The 20,466-nt window shown below is 49.3% G+C and overlaps 8 protein-coding genes across 8 annotated transcripts; 5 read left to right on the top strand and 3 right to left on the bottom strand.

Moving 5' to 3' along the window:
• Positions 1–504: 504 nt before the first annotated feature.
• PC9H_002088 (uncharacterized protein) lies at positions 505–1,098 on the top strand (the record flags this gene model as incomplete). The annotated part of the gene is made up of 1 exon (XM_036771730.1): positions 505–1,098. The coding sequence occupies one exon, from the start codon at positions 505–507 to the stop codon at positions 1,096–1,098; it is 594 nt and encodes a 197-aa protein (XP_036626351.1).
• A 1,691-nt stretch (positions 1,099–2,789) lies between these two features.
• Positions 2,790–4,800, top strand: ALD5_1 (aldehyde dehydrogenase (NAD(P)(+)) ald5; the record flags this gene model as incomplete). The annotated part of the gene is made up of 10 exons (XM_036771729.1): positions 2,790–2,908; positions 2,967–2,980; positions 3,042–3,242; positions 3,294–3,448; positions 3,504–3,531; positions 3,588–3,957; positions 4,014–4,182; positions 4,243–4,545; positions 4,597–4,691; positions 4,752–4,800. 10 exons carry the CDS (start codon positions 2,790–2,792, stop codon positions 4,798–4,800), a joined length of 1,503 nt encoding a protein of 500 aa, XP_036626350.1.
• A 432-nt stretch (positions 4,801–5,232) lies between these two features.
• PC9H_002086 (uncharacterized protein) lies at positions 5,233–10,081 on the bottom strand (the record flags this gene model as incomplete). Its single annotated transcript, XM_036771728.1, has 16 exons — positions 5,233–5,289; positions 5,348–5,789; positions 5,839–6,378; positions 6,430–7,020; positions 7,395–7,571; positions 7,695–8,029; positions 8,096–8,153; positions 8,205–8,348; positions 8,405–8,524; positions 8,584–8,665; positions 8,722–9,037; positions 9,092–9,207; positions 9,258–9,406; positions 9,456–9,644; positions 9,699–9,831; positions 9,880–10,081. 16 exons carry the CDS (start codon positions 10,079–10,081, stop codon positions 5,233–5,235), a joined length of 3,651 nt encoding a protein of 1,216 aa, XP_036626349.1.
• A 714-nt stretch (positions 10,082–10,795) lies between these two features.
• PC9H_002085 (uncharacterized protein) lies at positions 10,796–11,635 on the top strand (the record flags this gene model as incomplete). Its single annotated transcript, XM_036771727.1, has 1 exon — positions 10,796–11,635. One exon carries the CDS (start codon positions 10,796–10,798, stop codon positions 11,633–11,635), a length of 840 nt encoding a protein of 279 aa, XP_036626348.1.
• Positions 11,636–11,739: 104 nt separating this feature from the next.
• PC9H_002084 (uncharacterized protein) lies at positions 11,740–14,192 on the bottom strand (the record flags this gene model as incomplete). Its single annotated transcript, XM_036771726.1, has 13 exons — positions 11,740–11,769; positions 11,829–12,024; positions 12,083–12,209; positions 12,259–12,325; positions 12,394–12,417; positions 12,473–12,755; positions 12,811–12,865; positions 12,913–13,074; positions 13,131–13,473; positions 13,527–13,700; positions 13,753–13,801; positions 13,858–14,037; positions 14,092–14,192. 13 exons carry the CDS (start codon positions 14,190–14,192, stop codon positions 11,740–11,742), a joined length of 1,791 nt encoding a protein of 596 aa, XP_036626347.1.
• A 692-nt stretch (positions 14,193–14,884) lies between these two features.
• PC9H_002083 (uncharacterized protein) lies at positions 14,885–16,209 on the top strand (the record flags this gene model as incomplete). Its single annotated transcript, XM_036771725.1, has 7 exons — positions 14,885–15,070; positions 15,124–15,156; positions 15,211–15,383; positions 15,452–15,540; positions 15,588–15,782; positions 15,835–15,973; positions 16,179–16,209. The coding sequence occupies 7 exons, from the start codon at positions 14,885–14,887 to the stop codon at positions 16,207–16,209; spliced, it is 846 nt and encodes a 281-aa protein (XP_036626346.1).
• Positions 16,210–16,675: 466 nt separating this feature from the next.
• PC9H_002082 (uncharacterized protein) lies at positions 16,676–17,244 on the top strand (the record flags this gene model as incomplete). Its single annotated transcript, XM_036771724.1, has 4 exons — positions 16,676–16,772; positions 16,834–16,874; positions 16,927–16,972; positions 17,042–17,244. 4 exons carry the CDS (start codon positions 16,676–16,678, stop codon positions 17,242–17,244), a joined length of 387 nt encoding a protein of 128 aa, XP_036626345.1.
• Positions 17,245–17,392: 148 nt separating this feature from the next.
• On the bottom strand, positions 17,393–20,452 carry PC9H_002081 (uncharacterized protein; the record flags this gene model as incomplete). Its single annotated transcript, XM_036771723.1, has 13 exons — positions 17,393–17,713; positions 17,767–17,897; positions 17,949–18,101; positions 18,153–18,257; positions 18,314–18,399; positions 18,455–18,704; positions 18,762–19,272; positions 19,326–19,444; positions 19,499–19,687; positions 19,748–19,889; positions 19,942–20,094; positions 20,144–20,293; positions 20,351–20,452. 13 exons carry the CDS (start codon positions 20,450–20,452, stop codon positions 17,393–17,395), a joined length of 2,412 nt encoding a protein of 803 aa, XP_036626344.1.
• Between the last annotated feature and the right edge of the window lie 14 nt (positions 20,453–20,466).

Raw genomic sequence — 20,466 nt, 5'->3', positions numbered from 1 at the left:
CATAGAGCCGAGCCGAAGCAATTCAGCATTGACTCTACGTCGAGAGAGACTGGCGCTGGCGGTCCACTTGTTGCCGTAAAAGTAGAACCTTAACCCTACAGACAGACAAGACCTTGGGTTAGGAGTAATAAACGCAAGCAACATATAAGAACCCACCCTTCGTCCTCTCCCCCCAGCTTTCCTTCCTCCATCAAACCACTACCATCCCTCTTTCCCATATAATCAGACCTCCCAGCCCGGTCCCCCCACCCAATATCAAGCCCCCTACACTTACTTTCAGTCACGGTAAGGTCTTACCATTCCCCCTAGTGGTACTCGACCAACATGCCGCCCAGTGCAGTGTCAGACGGGTATAAACGGCCCTAGACCATCGCATAACGTCCTTGAGCACCGTCGACAACGATTGCCACCAGTTTGCAGATGACATCGAGGGACATAACACTGTCCTCATTGTCAACATCGGATAAAAGCACCCTGGGTTCCACTCACCACCGTTCACACGCGATGGAAGTCCAAAACGCGTCTTGCTATTCACCATATTCGTCGGCGCCGCCGACAACCTCGCCGCCAGTGGTGCATGACAAGTCGCCATATTCATGCGTCCCGCTTCCATCACAACTCGACGACTGCCATGAGCCAGTCATTCTGCACCCAATGTTGCGATACAGCCACGTAGACAGGCTCGAGTTCGATCTGGGTAATCCTGGGGAGTGCACCGCGCGATTGACCAGTCGGGGACACGGCCTACTCGAGCCCGCGACATATCCACCGTTACCCTCGTTATCCTTGCTCATCCCATCATTCCCCTGGCCGATAACTGTACATGCATCATCGGCATGGCGAGGGGTACCAGTGGTGACGGTGCTGGATATTTTATCTGAGCTCGACCGCGCCTTGCGGATCGCCGCGGCTGAGGACGTCGTTCGTGGAGGGCTAATAGCGTCGGGTCGCAGACAAAACAGGCAATCGCCGAGGCTAGACGCCAGAACTGAACCACGAGTCCTCCAGCGCTTGGAATACTTGCGCGGGAGGAAAAAATTCATTGGGCTAACGAAGAGCAATGTTGGCGGTGACGTGATGATAGTTCACGTTGAGTAGGGATGGTGTAGGCAGAATGGACCTTCATTTCCTTTTGATCCTTTCTTGTATAATGTAGTCGAGGTGGGACTTGTACGATACTCTGAAACCGAGGATGAAAATGTTTACCATGCTTGCGTTCCTTGGAATGAAGTCAGCTACAGTGCGTTTTTGTTCAAGGATTAAACGCACGATGCGTAGATATGCAGCGAGTCGTTTGAAGAAGTGCGGAGGTAGCTGAATTAACGGCTTCTATTCGCACAGTCAATAGAAAGTTCCCACCATTAGCAATTCTTCGCTCACAATGATGACAAGGTATTGAGGATTTGCAGGCGTACTAAGGACTGAACATTGGGATGCGTGGGAGAGCAAGGACACGTCAACGTCGAGCCCCATGATCCCGAAAATTTGGGCGTGGTCGGAAGTGGTGCCGTACGAGTTCCAATTGAAAGTAGATAGCTCCGCAGTAGGGACGACGGCGGGTGCGGGCGGCCATTTTCGAGTTCCAGGGGTTGGGGGGCAGATATGAGGGGACAATTGATGATACGGTGAATTGGGTAAGGGACTAGTCGAAGGTGTTCAAGTAGAAGTTCCTCCGAAGTCCAGAGTCCAGGCGCAGGAAACGGACGAAGAAGCTATCAGGATTCAGCTTCCTGATCGCAAACTATCTTCGTCATTGTGGCCCCGGTCGCATGCTTAACTCAAGGCGAAGAGTTTGTATAGCCTAGCCAAGGAATGAGTAAGTGCGCAGAGCCCGGACAGTCGTCTCAATAACCAGAGCCCATTCCTTTCAGGAATATCGATCTATCTGAGGCGACGCGAGATGAGCTTCGCGCCATTGGCGGAACAGCCCAGCAAATAGCATAGTCCTCAGCCCGGGCGTCCTCGACCTGTGTGAAACGAAGGAGTTTTGGGTTTTTAGGGAAGAGCCTTCCTTGGAATGTCTGAGGATTATCAGTATTTGCTATTGGTCAAGGAAGAGAAGGATGCACTCAACCTGCCTCGTCGCGTCTAGGTGTATTCGAGAATACGATAGCCGTTATTTCTTTGGCTTGACTGCACTGATGATGGCCGGCGCTTCTATATTGTTGACCAAGTTGGTCTCGGAGTTCCCACGTCTAAGCAGTACCAGGTATTCCGCATAATCCCGCTCACAATCCCGCTCGTTCTCCCTCCGTTCTGTATCTCATGTTTGTTTCCTGGCTTCTCCGAGTACTGACAACCGTCTTATCTTTTTGTCAGATAGGAGATATAGGGGCGCATGCGCGCTTTTGTATTCCCATGCAACCCATGGTCTTCCTCCATCAGTCATTCTCATACTGTATCGGAAGCCCGGTAGGAAGCGAATAAATCCATTCTTATCGAATTTCGACGCTCCGAACTCAACTCTGGTAGTCAACCGTCATTACGGACCACCGCACGGTGGCCGCAGTTTGGGTGACTATGCAAGTTTGACCCTGACCAAGACCCGCTTTCCCCGTCAGGAGACCGCATGGGGCCCCATACCCCGTATTTTTGTTGGAATAAGCATCCGTGCGGGGAAGGAAGAACAGGATCAATGTGGAGACATCCTTTTCTCAGGGCCCAATGGATCTGTAATCCGACCAGCTGACTTCGATAGGCTTCCAGCGACAGCACCTTAAATACCCAAGGTGAAACCACATTCACCCCAATTCATTTCACCATCTCATCCCAATTCCCTCTCATACAGAATGCCAGGAGTCTTCTCTTACGAGTTCAACAGCAATGTTTGGAAAGGAAAGACTGAATTCAACACCGGTCTCTTCCTTGGTGGTGAATTCGTCGACGGATCAGACAAAGAGACGATCGAGTGAGCGATCATCACCTTTGATGCTTGCTCGTTACTGAATACCGTTACTCGTGCCTAGTGTCATCAATCCAAGTGAGTCTCCATGTCGCGCGAGTTGGGGAATATGCCTGCTTAACCATATGTCAACCCACAGCCAACGGAAAGTTAATTACCAAGGTTTCTTTGGGAACGAAGGCGGACGTCGATACCGCAGTCAAACTTGCCCACAAGGCCCTTGAGACGACATGGGGTCTGAACGCGGGTGGCGCAGAACGGGCCGCCATGCTCCGGAAGCTTGGAGACCTGATGTATGATCACAGGGAAGAATTGGCGGCAATTGAAGCCCTTGATAATGGTGCGGCATTTCATCATGGATGCGCCGCGGTGACTGACTCGCAGCGTACAGGCAAGACCTTCGGATGGGCCCTGGATGTAGACATCACGTTCTCCACGGACACTATCAAGTATTACGCCGGTTGGGCTGACAAAATCTCAGGTCAAACCATCGAAACCGACGAAAAGAAGCTCTGCTACACGAGACACGAGCCTATCGGCATTGTCGTAAGTATAGCCTGACTCCCGAATGAACTTCTCAATCAATTATATTCGCTGATAGGGCCAAATCATTCCATGGAACTTCCCATGTACGCCATGCCGTCACTTTTGTGCCATTGCTCATACTAAGTCTTTGGCGGTCTAGTGCTCATGCTCACATGGAAAATCGGCCCGGCACTCGCAACAGGAAACGCCATCATCCTCAAACCCTCAGAGTTCACGCCGCTGACTGCTCTTCGTATGGCTGCGCTGATCAAGGAGGCCGGCTTTCCGGATGGCTCAGTCAGCTTCATTACCGGCTACGGTCACATCGTTGGCGAAGCTATCTCTTCCCACATGGAGATCGACAAAGTTGCCTTCACTGGATCGACACTTGTCGGTCGTAAGATCATGGAAGCAGCCGCCAAGAGTAACTTAAAGAACGTAACACTCGAACTCGGCGGGAAATCGCCTAACGTTATTTTTAATGACGCGGACCTCGAGCAGGCTGTTGGATGGGCTGCTCACGGCATCTTGTGAGTATTTCTTTAGCTGTTTTTGGTCGATCGACATTAAGCTTACCTCGAAACAGCTGGAATCACGGTCAAGCTTGCTGCGCTGGTTCCAGAATCTTCGTCCAAGAAGGCATTTACGACGAATTCTTGAAGCGCTTCACAGAGCGAACGAAGTCTTTGAAGGTTGGCGATCCATTCGAAGTAGGCGTCGATCAAGGACCTTTGGTTTCGAAGCCCCACTTCGACGTACGTCACCTCTCAGTTAACTCCTTGATTTACAATTGTGATTGACGGCAATGTTAATAGCGTGTCATGGGCTACATCAAGTCAGGAATAGAACAAGGAGCTACATTGCACCATGGTGGCGCCGAGCATACTGGCGATGGGTTTTTCGTTAACCCTACCATATTCACCGACACTACTCCAGACATGAAGATTGTCCAGGAGGAGATCTTTGGTCCTGTTGGCGTGGTCATCAAGTTCAAGGACGAAGATGATGTCGTGCGCTTAGCGAATGACACTGTGTATGGTCTCGCCGCCATCGTCTTCAGTCAAGATATTAATCGGGCCCTCGAGACCGCACATCGCCTAAAGGCCGGCACAGTTTGGGTAAGGCAGCCAAGGCCACGCAACTTTAGATCATTGTTTACGTCTGCGTAGGTCAACTGCGCGAACCAATTGCACGCAAACGTGCCTTTTGGAGGCTTCAAGCAGTCAGGTATAGGTCGTGAACTCGGAGAATATGCTCTGCACAAGTAAGTATCTCCCTTTCGTGTTGATTTTGTAGGGCTTTACCGAGGTCCTCTCTTTTCCAGTTACACAAACATCAAGGCCGTCCACGTCAACTTCCGTCACAGAAAGTAAAAGGCCAAGGGGATTTTTATCTGTCTGGAAAGGTGCAGTTAAGAAATAAAGAATACCAACTTCTTATTGTATTTCATTTGTGGCTCATATCTGTGTTGCGCAATTCCTGTTTTTTATCGTGTATATGTAGAGGTGCATCGATCTTACAGCTCGGCACTTGGTCGCATGTGAGTCAACCGGACTTGACCAACGTTCTCTCTCTCCCAGTTAGTCGTCCACGTCAACTTCCGCCACATAAAGTAAAGGGCCAACAGACCTTTTATAAGATACATTGTATCTTAAAAAGGTGCAGTTAAGATAAGAAATAAAGAATACTCCCATTCTGTATTTCATTTTCATTCGTGTCTCGTAACCGTGTTACGCAAGTCATGGTTTATTTTATGTAGACGTGGATCGAACTCGGCCGAGTTCGAGTAAAATAAGACGTAGAGGTCAATCGTAGACTTCGTCAAGAAGCGACTCGTCCTCTATGTTTGATAACACGAGAAGCTTGAAATAAGGATAGCATTGAGGAAAGGCGATCGAAGGAAGAAAAGTTGGTGCATACCTGCGACGATACAGGTTGAATAAAGACGGGTCCTGCAATGGAGGCGGGGAACTGGCCCGGGAAGCTCCAAGTAAAAGTAACATTGTCTCCAGTGGGACGAGGGACGACGAGGCGATAGCTGAAAGAAATGTGCCACGCAGTCAGCTTTCGTCTCTTGTCGGCGGGACCGGCCTTCTTGTCACCGAGTGACTGAAGCCAGTCCTTTAACCGTTCCAAGAACGCGAAGCCCTTCGCCGATCCCTTGTGCGTGTCAGATATAGTCATTTGGAGAACGACCACTTCAACGTGTCTCAATTTGTTATCCACCACGAGGTAGAAGGCGTCGAGGAGGGGGAAGTTGCTCTGAGAAGGGAGGTACAGCTTCGTGCCGTCCAAGGTAACTTCCTTGAGGGTTTTATCGAAACGGGCGCGCATCAGAGTAGTTGGGTATCCAGGAGTTGATCTGAGAAAATCGGCACGAATTGAGAGAGCTCAGAGTATAAAGGGCTTACGAAGTCGAAGAAACCGTTGACGACCAACTTCCGGATGATAGGGGGGAGGGGGCGGCTGGAATAGGCGTGGAAAGGTCGTCATTATGACCCGCATTGGTGAAGACATCGACGACGAAGTTTTCAAACGCCCATCCAGCTAGTGCGGTACTCTCTCTGTGTTCACGACAATGGCCGATAAACCTAAGCGTGTCATCCCGGTGCAAGATGCCGAGCTGTTGTCGGACGCGGTGCGCAATGTAAAGCGATTTAAAATCCAAGACAGTAGTGTCGTCTGTGGGGTCGGCGGATGCATAGGCAGAAATGATGGTATGAGAAAATTTGTTCTCGCTGTCGCATTTGCGATCCTTCAGTCGAAGGAAGAGCTGAGAAGAAGTCAAAATGCCAAGTGCATCTGTAAGGTCATCCTCTAGCTCTTTATCTTGTCCTTGCAAGTATTTGACGATGTCCCGAAGAGCCCATCCCCACTTGGACACCGCCTTGTTGATCGAGGATTCTCGTTCAGGGTCGGATTGTAGCGGTAATTCGATGGCCAGCTTGACGCTAGCAAGAGAGATGAGTAGGAAGAAAAGTTTCGTATGCCAAAAAGCCTACGCATGCAAGAGATCTTGTCTAGACCAGCGTGCCACAGACAAAACTTTGCCACCCTTCTGTTTGATCCAAGCCTTATATCGCGATGTATGAGGCGACGAAGCTTGGAAGGAGAAGATGAATTTTTTGAGTAGCGCACAAGGAGGAGGAAGCATATCCCCTCCGTCACTGTTGATAAGAGCCCAAGTTCGATCGGCTCGGTGTTGCGAGTTCTGAGGAACCAGGTCGAGCAATTGCTCAGGTGCGACATCTATGTTCGACTGGACACCTCCTGAAGAAAAGTACAGGACTTCACGCTTGCTTAGCGAGAATAGCACGGGCTGTCCTTCGGTTAACTTCTTGAGCAGAAGAAAGAAGAGGTAGTACGTCTTGCCTGTCCCCGGTTGTCCAGACAAAACCACGCCGCCGCATGAGAACCTCTGGGCCAGCTTGCAAAGACGTTCGTACAACTGAACGTGGTGTTCTCTGATGTAAAACTTTCCCTGTGTATCTGCGAGATCGGTATTGGCCAAGGGCGCCAAATCAATATCTCTTCCGGCTAGCAACAACTTGTCTCCTTTCCCCTTTTGATTCCACCAATCCTCCCAGACGGCTCTATATGTATCGCTGCGTGTGTACGGCTTCCATGAAGGATCTGTAATAGAGTGGGGTTGCCAATGACTCTCATTGGGACACATGAAGATGGAGATGGCGAATGACAAGGAGAGATCATATTGGCGCAGTACATATTTGGTCGTGTTAATACCAGAAGTCTCTCGCGAAACTCGTAGACGACGCCGTCGAGCAGATCGTGAAGGTCAACTCTCTGATACTCCAATCAAGCTAGTGGCGCAGTCGTCCTTACTCAGCAAGGATTGAGACAGGGCATGTTTTCGTCGTTGAGCTGTATGTAACTAAAGTGCAGTATGTAATAGAACGATTGTCCAATATCATACATTTGTCCTTGTATTCGTGGTTGCTCTACTTACGCTTTCTCGAAGATGTACAAATACGCTAGTTTCTTTAGCTCTTTCACGCTTTCAGCATCTGCTTTGACGACCTTTTCATCGTTGAACAGAACCCAGTTTGTATCATCCACGCGTATATGGGCAACATAGTGACCTGAGTGGACCGAAGGGCCCTTGTGAGAGATGAACGCCTTGAGCCTGTACCGCACAGGCACATCCTTTGTTCACAGAAAGTAAAAAGCTGAAGGAACTTTTATGTATTATGCAAGTCGGATCTGAAAAAAAGTCACGAATTGTGAGCTCAGAGTATAAAGGGCTTACGAAGCCGAAGAAACCGTTGACGCGGACGACCAAGTCGAGGATGATAGGGGAGAGGGGGCAGCTGGAATAGGAGTGAAGAGGTCATCGTTATGATCTGCATTGGTTAAGGCCTCTATGCCAAAGTTATCAAACGCCCATCCAGCCAGTGCAGTACTTTCTCTGTGTTCACGATAATGGCCAGCGAACCGGTGCAAGGTATCGAGCGCGGCGTGCAATGTAAAGCGATTTAAAATCCAAGACAGTAGTGTCCTCCATGGTGGCGGACGCATAGGTAGAGATGATGATATGAGAAAGTTCGTCAAGTAGGTATACAAAATGGATGACGGAACAGAAGTCTATGGATCCATGGAAATGGAGCGCCAGTGCTAAGCGTAGATAGTATCGGCGCATGCAAGCCTTACCAACATCGCCTTCGCTGGTGATCGTGGAACGATTTCATAAGGGAATTCCTTCGGATGTCTATGGAATCGGTCAGGCAACAACATCTTACAAAGGTGCTAGTCAACTCACGGGATGATACGATGCGTGTATTCACCCTTGGGTATGATCTTCTTTCCCTCATCGTCAGTGAAAGGGAGTACGTTGAACGTAGACAAAGCTAGCGCAAACAATATCATCATCGATTCCTGTGCGAAATCTGCGGCGGGGCAACGACTAGTGTTGAGTAAGTTAGCGCGTGTGTGGGATCGGTGGCATTGAAAGAATATTACCGTCTGCCGTGTCCAAAACCCCCCAGGTCTTTGGGATCAGGTTGCGCGTGTTCGCCCAGAAAACGTTCGGGCTTGAACTCCATTGGATCAGGATAGATTTCTGGGTCATGAAGTATCGCCCTGGTGGCGGTTTAATCCGTGAAATTGACTTGATGGAGAGAAAGCCCGAAGGGACAAACCAAGTATTACCAAAGATGGTCGCCCCTTTCGGAATAAACATGTTTTCGTAGACGATATCGCTGCTTGCCGCGTGAGGGAGAGCTACGGGCGACTGATGAACATCGAGGGTAAGGGTACACTCAAGAGGCGACACGCACCCAAAGGAGCGACCGGAAACATGCGCAAGACTTCTTTCATTATAGCGGTAAGGTAAGGAAGTTGGGTGCAGTCTGCGCCACATGGCAGGCGCGAGGATCCGACGACACGGTCAAGCTCTTGCTGTGCCTTTAGTTGGACGTCAGGGTACATGATCATAGCCATGAAGAACGACTCGACGCCGGCAACGCTTGTGTCGGTACCGCCAGCGTATAGCGCGTGCGCACTCCACATGACCAAGTCCTCCTTTGTTTCGTCGAGGGTTCCCGCTTCTTGGATAGCATCGGATGTGAACGAGCCAGTGCTCTGGCCGAGATCCTACAAAGAGGTGATGAGTAATGTTCCTAGCCCTGTTGGCTGCAATCGGCTCACCATGGCGGTCTTAACCATGTTGTAGGGGACAACAACCATTTCTTCGAGACATGTCTTGAAATAGGCAGCTGTACGCTTCCAGCCAGCGCCAGGAAACCAGGCCGGGATATATCGTACTAGCGGAAGATTCAGTGTGTGAGTCACCGCCAATAACATGGAGCCTTACGGGGAGGGATGAATTCCACCAGGAAGCGGCCCAACTCAAATGTTTCTCCAATTTGAGTCAAACATCTCTCCGCGGTGGCTATGAGTGGGTCATGTGCTCCGGTTATGTTGTATCCATAACCAACCTTGAGCATCAGCCGCGCAGCATACCTATGGGGCAGACTCAGTTGAGTGATAAGTTTGAGTTGAAACGACAAACAGAAAAACGGCCGGGCCCAATGATTTTGGCTCCTCGAGTAGCTGTCGCATCAAAAGGAGGCTGGCGCCTTCCATGTGAGAGTGCCACTTGGAGACGTAACGATTGGCTAAAACTGGCTGTAGAAGCTTCCGACTAAGTCTGAGCCTCTCATCATACGGCGAGAATGCCGTGATGCGATCGTATCCAGTGCTAACATAAGAATAAGAAACAAGGTCTCGTTGAGGAGAACACTGGATAACTCACAGTGGGCCAACCATTTGCACGGGGGGACGGTCGGAAGAATTTGCACCTTGTTGGAGTAAGACATCGTTGATCGACTTGACCGAATTTAGGGCAACGAAATCACGACCAAGGATACGGAAGTAGACGACATGTCCTAGTACATATGTCAGTTTGTTATCAAGTAAATGAATTGACCACCTACCGTATGTCTGAGCCCACTCAGAGAATATGAGCCACTCTTGCCGGTCGCGAGGAATCGATAGAGCACTCCCGACAATAGGATAGCGAGTAGGGCCTGGGGGCAAAGGGACCGTAGACTTAGAGAAAAGCGGTCTCAGGTAAAGAACCAGAGGTAGAAGCAAGCAGCAGGAAACTTGCGTGATAGTGGTGGGGAGTTTATCCATGCTGAGATCTTCACCATTGGAGAAATGGCTACAGTACAAATAAGACCTCCATGCTAGGGGCCAAACCGCTTCAGTCCTCCATCAATCTCAATATTATTGGTACCGGTAAAATGCCATTATGCGTTAGTGGTGAGATCTGTGAGAACGAGAGAGAGAGGAAACATGTAGCAACCTGCCAATTATCGCTGAATCCCATACGGGCTGGTTACGCCGACGGAGGGAATAGCGAATCATTTTGTGAGATGGAACGAGCCCTGCAGCGGAAACTGATGTCGTACGTAGTGGCGGTAAGTCAGAGTCTTATGTAGGAGAGCCTACCTGGCTACCAGACCCTCGTGAGACTGAGAAGCTTCCTGGTTACAACAGGGGTTGCTGCTCGTGGAAAGCCATGGTCAAGAATATTAATGTGATATGTCCGCCATTGATAAACGGCTCCTTACATTAATGCATTACATTTCATTCCATTCCAGGACCCGTAATATTTTGCTGCTACTTTTGCTACGCTATGCTATCCACCACGCCGCTTCGTGATCCGGCCAATTCACTGGCACCTCTTCTTTGTGTACAATGCAAGGAAAAAGTAAGCAATTAATTGATCTATCTAGGGAAACATCTAATGAGTTTACATGATTATCGATTATCTCTCAGGATGTCGACCTCGACGCTCTTCGCGACGTGATTCGAAAGTTTGTTTCACGAATACCTCACGTCACAATGAGGTTCGACCCACCCCCGACTGCCGCTCTCCAAGCAGCGGTCAAGACTGAACTCTGTGCCCTCAAAGTGCCGCTGCACCTCATTGAACGATGGATACGGTGGTCTTGCCAGGTTGTAGAATGCTTCTACCCCCTTCATATCCTCGAGCTGAAAGTATTGCTCGCCATTTGCAATATCATAATCTTCCACATCGACGACACACTATCAAGGACCCCTGCCATTCTGTTGAGCTTCCAACTGAACATAGCCATGGGCCGCCCCCAAAATGAACCCATTCTGGCGTGTCTTGCAAACGACATCCTGCCGCGGATGTGGAGTTATTTTCATCCTTTGGCAGCCAACGCCATTGTAATCGGGTTCCAAGAATTTATCAATGGTACAATCATGGAGAACATGGCTTGTTCCATTCTCCCAATTTCCGCCTCCGCCCCATCCTTCCCGGAATATGTTCGACTCAAGTCCGGCGCACCTGCACCATATGCCTTCTGGTTGTTTCCAAGAGACAGCCACCCTGATGTACGCACGTACATTCAAGCCATACCCGATCTGATGGCATTCATCAACCGCGTTAACGATATTCTGTCCCTGTACAAGGAAGAACTCGCTGGGGAAGACGACAATTATGTCCACATGCGATCGACGCTTTCTAGCCGCAACATTGTAGACACAGTCAAGGAGATCTGCGACGAAACCATTGCCGAGATGAATCGCATCACAGTAACGTTGTCGCACGATCCCGCGGCTCAGGCGACTTTCCAGGGCTATGTCTCTGGATACCTACGCTTTCACTTCTCCACTACACGTTATCGTTTGGAAGACCTTTTCGGAGATTCTTGATGTTGGTAGTCACACTGCAGCGCAAGGGCTGGATCTCGTTGTTCATTCCACACGGCATTCAAGTACAGAACTCATTGGATTTTATCTCGAGTTTCCTACTATATTCATATCCCTGCTTTGATCATGTCGGCTGCCTGGAGTCACATAATGTGAATCACGGGTGACGGAGTAATCTGTATAAGGGGAATCTCACCTTCTCAGCGATAGCGTAGACTGTGGACATAGGTGTCGCGCCAAGTTGAAGAGGGAGGATGCCAGCATCCACGACGCGTAAGTTGGTTGTCCCATACACTTTCAACGTAGAATCGACAACTCCGCCAATAGCCTTAGGGGCCATAGGGGTGCTCCCAACAGGATGGAACACAGTCGCGATATTACCTCTGATCCATCTATTGACACATGTAAGGATCGTTGGGTAAGACGAGATTCCAGCGGTTGAAGACGTACGTGGCTAGTTGTTCGTCTGTTTGGACGTCGGGGGGCGGAAGGGCACTCCCGGTCACGATCTTCCCAAGCGCTCCTGTCTTCACTATCTTCTGAACAAAGCGGACAATTTGAAGCAGAGCCTGAAGATCTAGTAAAAATAAGTATGTTTCAAATCGAGTGAACAAGGCCACACCGACCGTAGTCACGACTCAGGTATTTGTGATCTATCTCAGGTTTGGCGAGCGGGTCGGAGGAAGTGATGTGCTATGCACATGGAGCGGGTGTGAGTGCGGGTGGAAGAAAGGAAGTATCGGCACCCTTTGAGTACGTACCACGTAACCATGGCTGGCAGGATGCTATAGACAGACCGTTGGTTTAGCAGGGCACTTGATTAGTGTATTCGCCGCTCACAAGATGGGCGATAGGAAGCCAGAGACTCATCGATCCATCAGGCAGCGGCAAGCCCGCTGCACCAGGTAAATTAGCAAACATGACTTCGGCTTCCGCCGCAGTGCAATACGGATCCTCAAGCCACTTCTTCTGTAGGTTGAACTGGGCGCGTTCCATCAAACTGATATCATCCGAAGATAGATACTCATTGAGGAGCTCGATAAGCCGAGCATGGTTGTTCTCCGGGACTACCTTTCGCAGGGGTGAAAATAGAAATGGACCACCTGTAGACGTTGATTTTGCACTGTGAAAGTAAACGTTAGACGAGGTGAGTAGTGGAGTGACGAGGCTGAAGGTACTCTTTCCCCGCAACATCTTCAATATCTACGGAGATAGGAATGACTTTGAGATTGGCTAAGAGCACCGTTAGCTAAGATATATGGATTGTGCATACCATATACCTTGGGATTCGGGCGTAAGCAAGAAATTCAGTGATACCATGAGGTGATCCTGCAGGTTTTCACCGACAGGAAGGTCGACTATAGTTTCTATGCCATATTTTCCAAGGATGGAGGGCATCCCAATACCGGATAGCTCCAGTAACCGCGGGCTACCGTATGCGCCTACACCAAGCAGCCATCAGCTGGAACTGGGTATTCAATTTAGTGAACGGTCCTACCGGCGGAGAGAATAACCTCCTTCTTTGCTGTCACAGTATACTTGACATTATTTACGAGGAATTCGACGCCTCGAGCGGTGGAGCCTGCGCCCTCGCGGTCGAGAACAATATTGGTTGCGTGTGCGTTTGTTAAAACAACAAGATTCTTCCTTGGAGCCGTCGATTGAAGATACGCAACACCGGAATGTTGCCGTGTGCCCTTTTCCCCATCAGCAGCCCTGGCAATGTTGCTAAGACCAGTCAGATCACCATCATTTGGGTCGGTGTTAATTTGAAACGATAACGCCTTGAGGGACTCGATGAAGGGAGCAATTAGCGAAGAGTACCATGTGTTAAAAGAGGTCTACATAGAATGTATGATTGACGATGGGAGACTGGACGGTAGGGTTGAAATACCTTGATGGGCCCTCGTTCCCCTTGGTGAGGTGTTAACACCCCAGTGCCAGGGAATATGTCCTGTTCCTGAGGAGAATGCGATTGTGCTTTCTTGAAATAAGGAAGCAGCGATTCGAAGTCCCATCCATTGTTTCCTAACTCTGCCAGGGCGTTGTATTCGGGACGGCTAGCACGCTGCCCTTTGCAATGAGCCACAATGCGTCACTTTGAAAGCAGATACACTCACGGTCCACATCATAGCGTTCATGGCACTGCAACCACCAAATAGCCTACCCCTTCTCACATATCATCAAACGAAAGAATTCATATTTGTCAACTCAAAAGTTGTTACCTGGGCAGATTGATCTTCTTTTGTTCAGCGTATAGTTGAGGTACGGTCTCGAATCCCCACGCGTAGGAGGGAGAGTATGCGGTGACAAGCCACCCGCCAGCAGATGCAACATTTGGATCGTCCGATAAGTCAGGACCAGCTTCCAGCACGCCAACACTGATGTTTGGATCTTCGGATAATCTGCGTATACTCTCGCATTCGAGCGTCGCGAGACGAAGAGGCAATGAAACATACCTGGAGGCAACTGCAAGGCCGGCCGTTCCACCACCGACAACGACAAAATCAAAAGATTCGGCAGTGAACGCGGATACATCGTTGGTGGTATTCGCTAGCATTGTTAGAAAGGGAGTCTGCCTGGTATGCTGCTTCGTAGCGCGATGTTTTTAAGGGGCAGTACAGCAATCCTAAGGACCACTGCTGCAATCCAAGAATTCGACTGATAACGATAGAACCTCCAGGATCTAAGGACTGTGGGTCCTAAAACCTCTGATTTAGCCGAGACGAACGCCAGAACTCCTCCATTCGCCGAAAAGGGACCAGCGGTATGAACTAGAGGTATGAATTTACTTGGAATTCAGATATTGCTGGGTCGCCCGGGATCGCTACCAAACTCGCGCCCATCTCACGCCCACACTGGCAGGCGGTCACGGTGCCAGTGTCTGGATGTTGAGTAATCGTCGCGTTGATCGCACATTCCCGTGTGGAAGGAGAATCAGATCATATACATATGTATATACGAAGTCCAAGTTACACAAGTTTTACCCACCAACGGTACTTGCCCTAGCGATCTCTTCTAAGAGGATCGATTGTCATACTCTCGAAGAGAAGTTGGTTTATCAGCCTACCCTAGCGATACTTTCCACAATTAATCTTCTCGTAGACTCCACTGGTCATGTCCGGGACCGAACTGAGAACTTCCAAGAATTCTAGATTCGAATCGGCGCTTGGATATTTGCACTCTACATTCGTCTTACGGACTCTCACCACCACTGAGCATTGAGCAAGTATGTCTCGATTTACTTTGCCCATGCTCAGGTTCACAAGCAGAGATGCTTTGTATCGCGATTTGGATGAGATGATGAAGCTTCGCCAGAAGTGCAAGCATTTCCGTATCTTGATCATCGGTAGAGCCAACGCCGGAAAAACAACAATTCTACAGAAGATATGCAATACCAACGAGGAAGCATCGATACAAGACGCAAAGGGCAATATGGTTAGTAATGCCGATTCAGTCTGCCAGAGTGCAGCTTTGACTACCTCGCCAAGATACCGATGTCTACGATTACACCATCTAATATGGTGCGTGCTCATAGTGTATGTTGCTGATGACTTGGCTCTATAATCCTACCCCAGCGGGGGATGCATGACATTGAGAAATCTCTGGTCTTTCCAAGTAATCAAGGCTTCGTGTTTCACGATTCCCGGGGAATCGAGGCTGGTGGCAAGCAAGAACTAGACATCGTGCAAAATTTCATAGCCAAGCGGGCGAAGTCTCACAATTTGGAAGATAGAATCCATGTCATATGGTTCGTAAATATGCCAACTCCGGTTTCTTTTGTGGCAATTCATGGCTGTCTATGTTTTACTAACACAGGTATTGCATACCGGTCGACAACGATAGAATATTTACCGCCGCTGAGAAATCCTTTTTCGATAGCCTGAGTCGGCATGGAGGCGTTGAAAGTTGGTTAAATTATACCACACGTAATTCAAGGACTTACCTTGACCAGCTCCGGTAATTGCGATATTTACGAAATTCGACCACCGTGACATCGAGTCGTTCATGTCTCTTCAAGAAGAGGGCCTGGAGGATACCGAAGCAAAGGCGAAGGCACCTAATCATGCCAAAGAAGTCTTCGAGAAAGAATTTCTACCTGAGATATACAACCTCAGCTACCCCCCTCAGCGCCATGTATATTTGAGAGGTTAGTAATACTGGTTGATCATTCACCTATGCATGATCTTACACTTCTTCAGATATGCAAGAGCCAGATTCCAGTGTCTCTGAACTTGCGGAGCGCACGGCAGAAGTACTTGAAAACGGTGTGCTGAGGCTAATGTTCGTTTCCACGCAGAGGAGTAGCATCACACTATGTATCAAATACGCCATAGAGCAGTGGGTTTTATCGCTCTATGCATCATTCATATTTAATTTCTATCTCCTCCTTAGAGTCGTTGTAAAATGGTTTATCGACTACCGCAAAAAGTCGCACAAAGGGCCTGCAGCGTTGATGAGCAGAGCAGATGTCTACCAGTTTGCATGCCATGTGAGGCATTTTACCTATCAAACTCAATTCACTGCCATATACGATCATCGTCAGGTCCTTGTGTGGTTTCCATACGACCTGGTGAGTGTTGCTTATCATATATTTCGTCACCCTTCATTGATGTGCCCGACAAGAATGTGAGGCACTTCTCCTGGATGTCAACCATATCTAATCGCCGCACCAGAGCGTATGTACTCCGCCTGATTTGCCAGCTTAAATCTTGAACTCTTTGCCCCTGATGTAGGCAAAGGGAGAGGTCGGTGTTTCCCTGTCTTATTATAGGGCGTATCGAGAAGTTGATCAATTTCGATCTCACGTAGGAAGTAAGTGACAGATCGCGACCATGAACGTTAAATCTTTAACCATGATCCTATGATCTCTTCCCACACAGCTCGAGGTACGCACCTATCTTCACGAAAAGATACTACCTTACTTACGGAGGCACGGCCAGAAATATGTCGGTGCCCCTTTCGTATCAATGGCGACCATTGTGTATTTATTCTTATTGCTTTAGGGGGTAAGCTCAGTCTTCCAGTTCACCTCGTTCGTGAATGTATGACAACCCCCGATGGTTCCGCCGATATAAGGGAGTGAGCATTTATTTCTTCCTCTCCCTTCCTAGTACTGCGACTCACCAGTCCTGCTCTAGTATGTAAGAAAGTTGACCGGTGCCTTTGCGGCCCAGTTTCACCTCGTTTATAGGGTCTAGCCAATCAAGCTGCCAACCTACAAGATGAATTTGAGGTTTTGGTTTGTTTTTTCTTGGGTCCACCTAACAATGCTCTTGCTAATGCCCATCTAGGCCGGTGCGCACCCAGCGACGAACCGAGTACTAAGGCTTGGAATAGGTATGCAAAGTCGGGCATCCATCCCTTCTATTGATTCCGTTGGGGCAAACGTGTCATTGATTATCATAGCTCTCTGCGTTTCCGCCGAACATTCGTACTCGTTCCCAAGTCGACATCGATTAAGGGTTGCCATTGAAGAATACCAGAAGTCTCTCGCGAAACTCGTAGACGACGCCGTCGAGCAGATCGTGAAGGACAAGACGAGTGACAGTCAACTCTCTGGTACTTTAATCAAGCTTGTGGCGCAGTCGTCCTTGCTCTGCAAGGAATGAAATACAAGGGGCCTTCGGGCCTCAATGCCTCTAGTAAGCCTAAATATTTTTCGTCGTTGATTTATATTTACGCGGAGCGTAGCGGTTGGGGGATCGACTTCTTTGTTTCGATATTATACATTTGTCCTTGGATTTGTTCTTGCTCTACTTATGCCTTCTCGAAGATGTACAAATACGCTAGTTTCTTTAGCTCCCTCACGCTTTCTGCATCTGCTTTGACGACCTTTTCGTCGTTAAACAAAACCCAGTTTGTATCGTCCACACGGATATGGGCAACGTAGTGGCCTGAGTGGACCGAAGGGCCTTTATGAGAGATGAACGCCTTGAGTCTGTACTGTACCGGTACATCTTTGCTTCCCGGTATGATTTGTGCTTGCGAAGATGCTTGAGTGGAGGATGCAGTGGCATCCTCGCCCATGTCGTCAGGATGATTGAATAACCACTCGACGGCACGTTCGGGGTCGCCGGACTGGGGAATAAGGGAGGTCTGCGGTTTTCGTTAAAAGCGATGGACACACTCACCGTTTCACGCAGAGCCTTCCTAGCTTGAGCTGTTGTAAATCCCATGTCCGACAACATGCTGATTTGTTCTGGGGATGGTTCATGCGAACTGCCCCCAGAAGACGCGGCTAGTTGGATAGGCGCATCAATGTCTTCCTCGCTGTGAGCACCATCGCATAGAATGAGGAATGCCGCATACGCACCTGGGTCTTCCATATGGCCGAACAGCCACTCCATCGCCGCTTCAGGGTTGCTATTACCCGTCGCTAAGAGAGCCTTTTGGCAGCGTATGGTTGGAAAGCCCATGCCCTCTAGCTGAGCCATGGCAACTTCGTTGAAGGCTGGAAGTGTGGGTGCTAGGTTGGGGTAAGTTAGGGCAGCAGATAAAAGCCGTTTAGGTCGCTTACCTGCTTCTTCATTAGACAGTTCTTGTTCACCCTGTTGAAGTCCTTGGCCAAGGTGTTGAGCGGTGAAGAGGAGTTCATCATTAATCGGAAGAAGGACTGGGATATCTGCATGAGGCGTGCGTCAATGATGATAAGGTACTCTATCCATGATGCAGACGAACTTAGTTTGGAAGGGACCCAATTGACAAGTTGGAATTTCTTGGCATGGACGATCAAAACAGCGGGAAAAGACGCAAATTTGGTTGACCTAGCGGTGTTCTAGTCAATACTAGAGAACGATGGTCGGGCAGGGAGGTGCATACTTGAGAGCATTAACTGTCTTTCGACATGACGGGCAAGCGTACTCTAAGGCTTCGGTTCCTAGAAGAGATTCGATGCACTGCCACAGTTCGACTTCTTCATATGTCGCTTTGCCATCTTGGTCCTTAGATTTCTCTTTCGCGGGAATAGTCACGCTAACGGTGTCTGTGTTGTCCACCCTGTATCTGACTTTCTTGCAGTCAGCACATTGTAGTCGCTGCTCCATGCCAAACGAGAATATAGCAGTCGCATCTGAAGACCCGCAGCATGAGCATAATTCGAGACAGGAGGGGAAAATGTCGAGCCGACCTGGGTCGCTGCGTTCTTTGTACTTGTGTGCATCCCTGCGGAGGATAGTCAACAAATGAACGAAGAACTCCTCCGCATCCTGCTGCTTCATTGTCGAAAATTCCTCGTGGCCTCTACCGATCAAGCCTTTGAAGCCACTGGGCTTGATACCCTCCTGAAACACCGGGGTTGGCGAATCGTGAGCCAGGGCATTAGACGCCTTTGGGTCTACGGCATAGTTCGCTGGATGAGAATATCGACCACTCAGTAAGCCATCTGCGACTTTGTGCATTTGACATTCGACGCATTCAGCTGGCAGAGAAATAGTGCAGGTGAGATAGTGTGATTTCGCAAGGTCGTTGTAGCGTGACTGAAAGGCGGGAAGGGAAAAGAGAGTTTGAAGAACGGACGCCATGTAACAGCTATTCCCAAGGTTGGAGAGGCCTGTGAGGCCAGGGCCGAAGACGGGCTCGAGGGCGTTTCCAGATTCGTCAGTCAAGGAGAAATCGAACGAGAGGTTCTGCTCCAATTGCTGTAATGCAAGGACATCAGCGTACTGATGTCTAGATCGTTTAGGAGACACACCAATTCTGTCATGCTTTTCTCGGTCTTCTTCAGGGTTTGGACATTTATTCCGAATGCCGCAAGATGCTGCGATAGATTTGGATCTTGCTTAGAGTCATCGCAGCTATAGCAATAAATATCTAGAATGTTGAGTGTCAAGACAGGGTTTGAAAGCGAATGACAGTAGAACAAACCTGCACCACCCTCTGGTGTGATCGTCCCCAACTTGACGCTGACTCCGTGTCCTGTAGATTGATAATGTGCTAGTGCGTGGCCGTTCCCAGCAAGACCACCGAGCTGCTGACGACCACATCCGAGGCATCCGCACGTTAGACAGAGCCATAGATTTTCTTTCAGGTCGCAAGCAGTGCAGTGGGCAAGTCCTGTTGGGTTGAGGCGTACATGTTGAGTAACGGGATGGATCAATGACCGAAGAAACCGACCAGAAGCTTGGATATGGCCAGTGGCAAATTGCTCCAAAGTTAAGGTGTGTTCACACGGAAGAATCTCTTCCTCCCATGCTTTGACCTCGGACTGACGAGCAGAAGACATCGACTGCATTATAGAGTCCGCGAGGCTTTTGATCTGTCTGGGGATGAGAAAGGATTAGTTGAATCTGAATAAGTCTGGGTCGTACCTTCGGATCGGAGAGGGCACTGGGGTACTCCACTCCTTTGTTTGGGTCGCACTTCCAGCACCTGATGGCCAACGTGTGATCGTACTTATCCTCCTCTCGATCTTCTACGATAGCTACTTTCTTCATCTTCGCGGGTGGCTCTTCATCTTCCGTCTGTTCCTTTGTAAGTGATCACGTCGAAGGATCAATGTGATCAACCGACCCGCTGCGTAGTGGGTTTCCGTTTGCGTTTGACATTGAGGGTAAAAGAGTGTCCTGATCTCAGAGAATGGGTAGATGCGTGATTGCGTTCTGCGCTCAAACAGCCACCATTGAAGCAACTTAAGCAGACATCTACGCCAGTGGCACAGTCCTAAGAACGCCACGCGTAAACAACGAAGTAAAGTGGGTAATGAAAGGCAAAACACGCCTGGTTATCAAAGCATTGCGTACACTCCTCCCTGTGAACCAAGTTTGAGAGCTTTGGGGGAGGAAGCCGCCCGATTTCGTCAATATGAGCGCAGAAAGACATACCGTAGTGACAGA

Source organism: Pleurotus ostreatus (assembly GCF_014466165.1).
Source record: "Pleurotus ostreatus strain PC9 chromosome Unknown scaffold_10, whole genome shotgun sequence".
Lineage (NCBI taxonomy): Eukaryota > Fungi > Basidiomycota > Agaricomycetes > Agaricales > Pleurotaceae > Pleurotus > Pleurotus ostreatus.
This window is presented reverse-complemented; position numbering and strand designations above follow the sequence as displayed.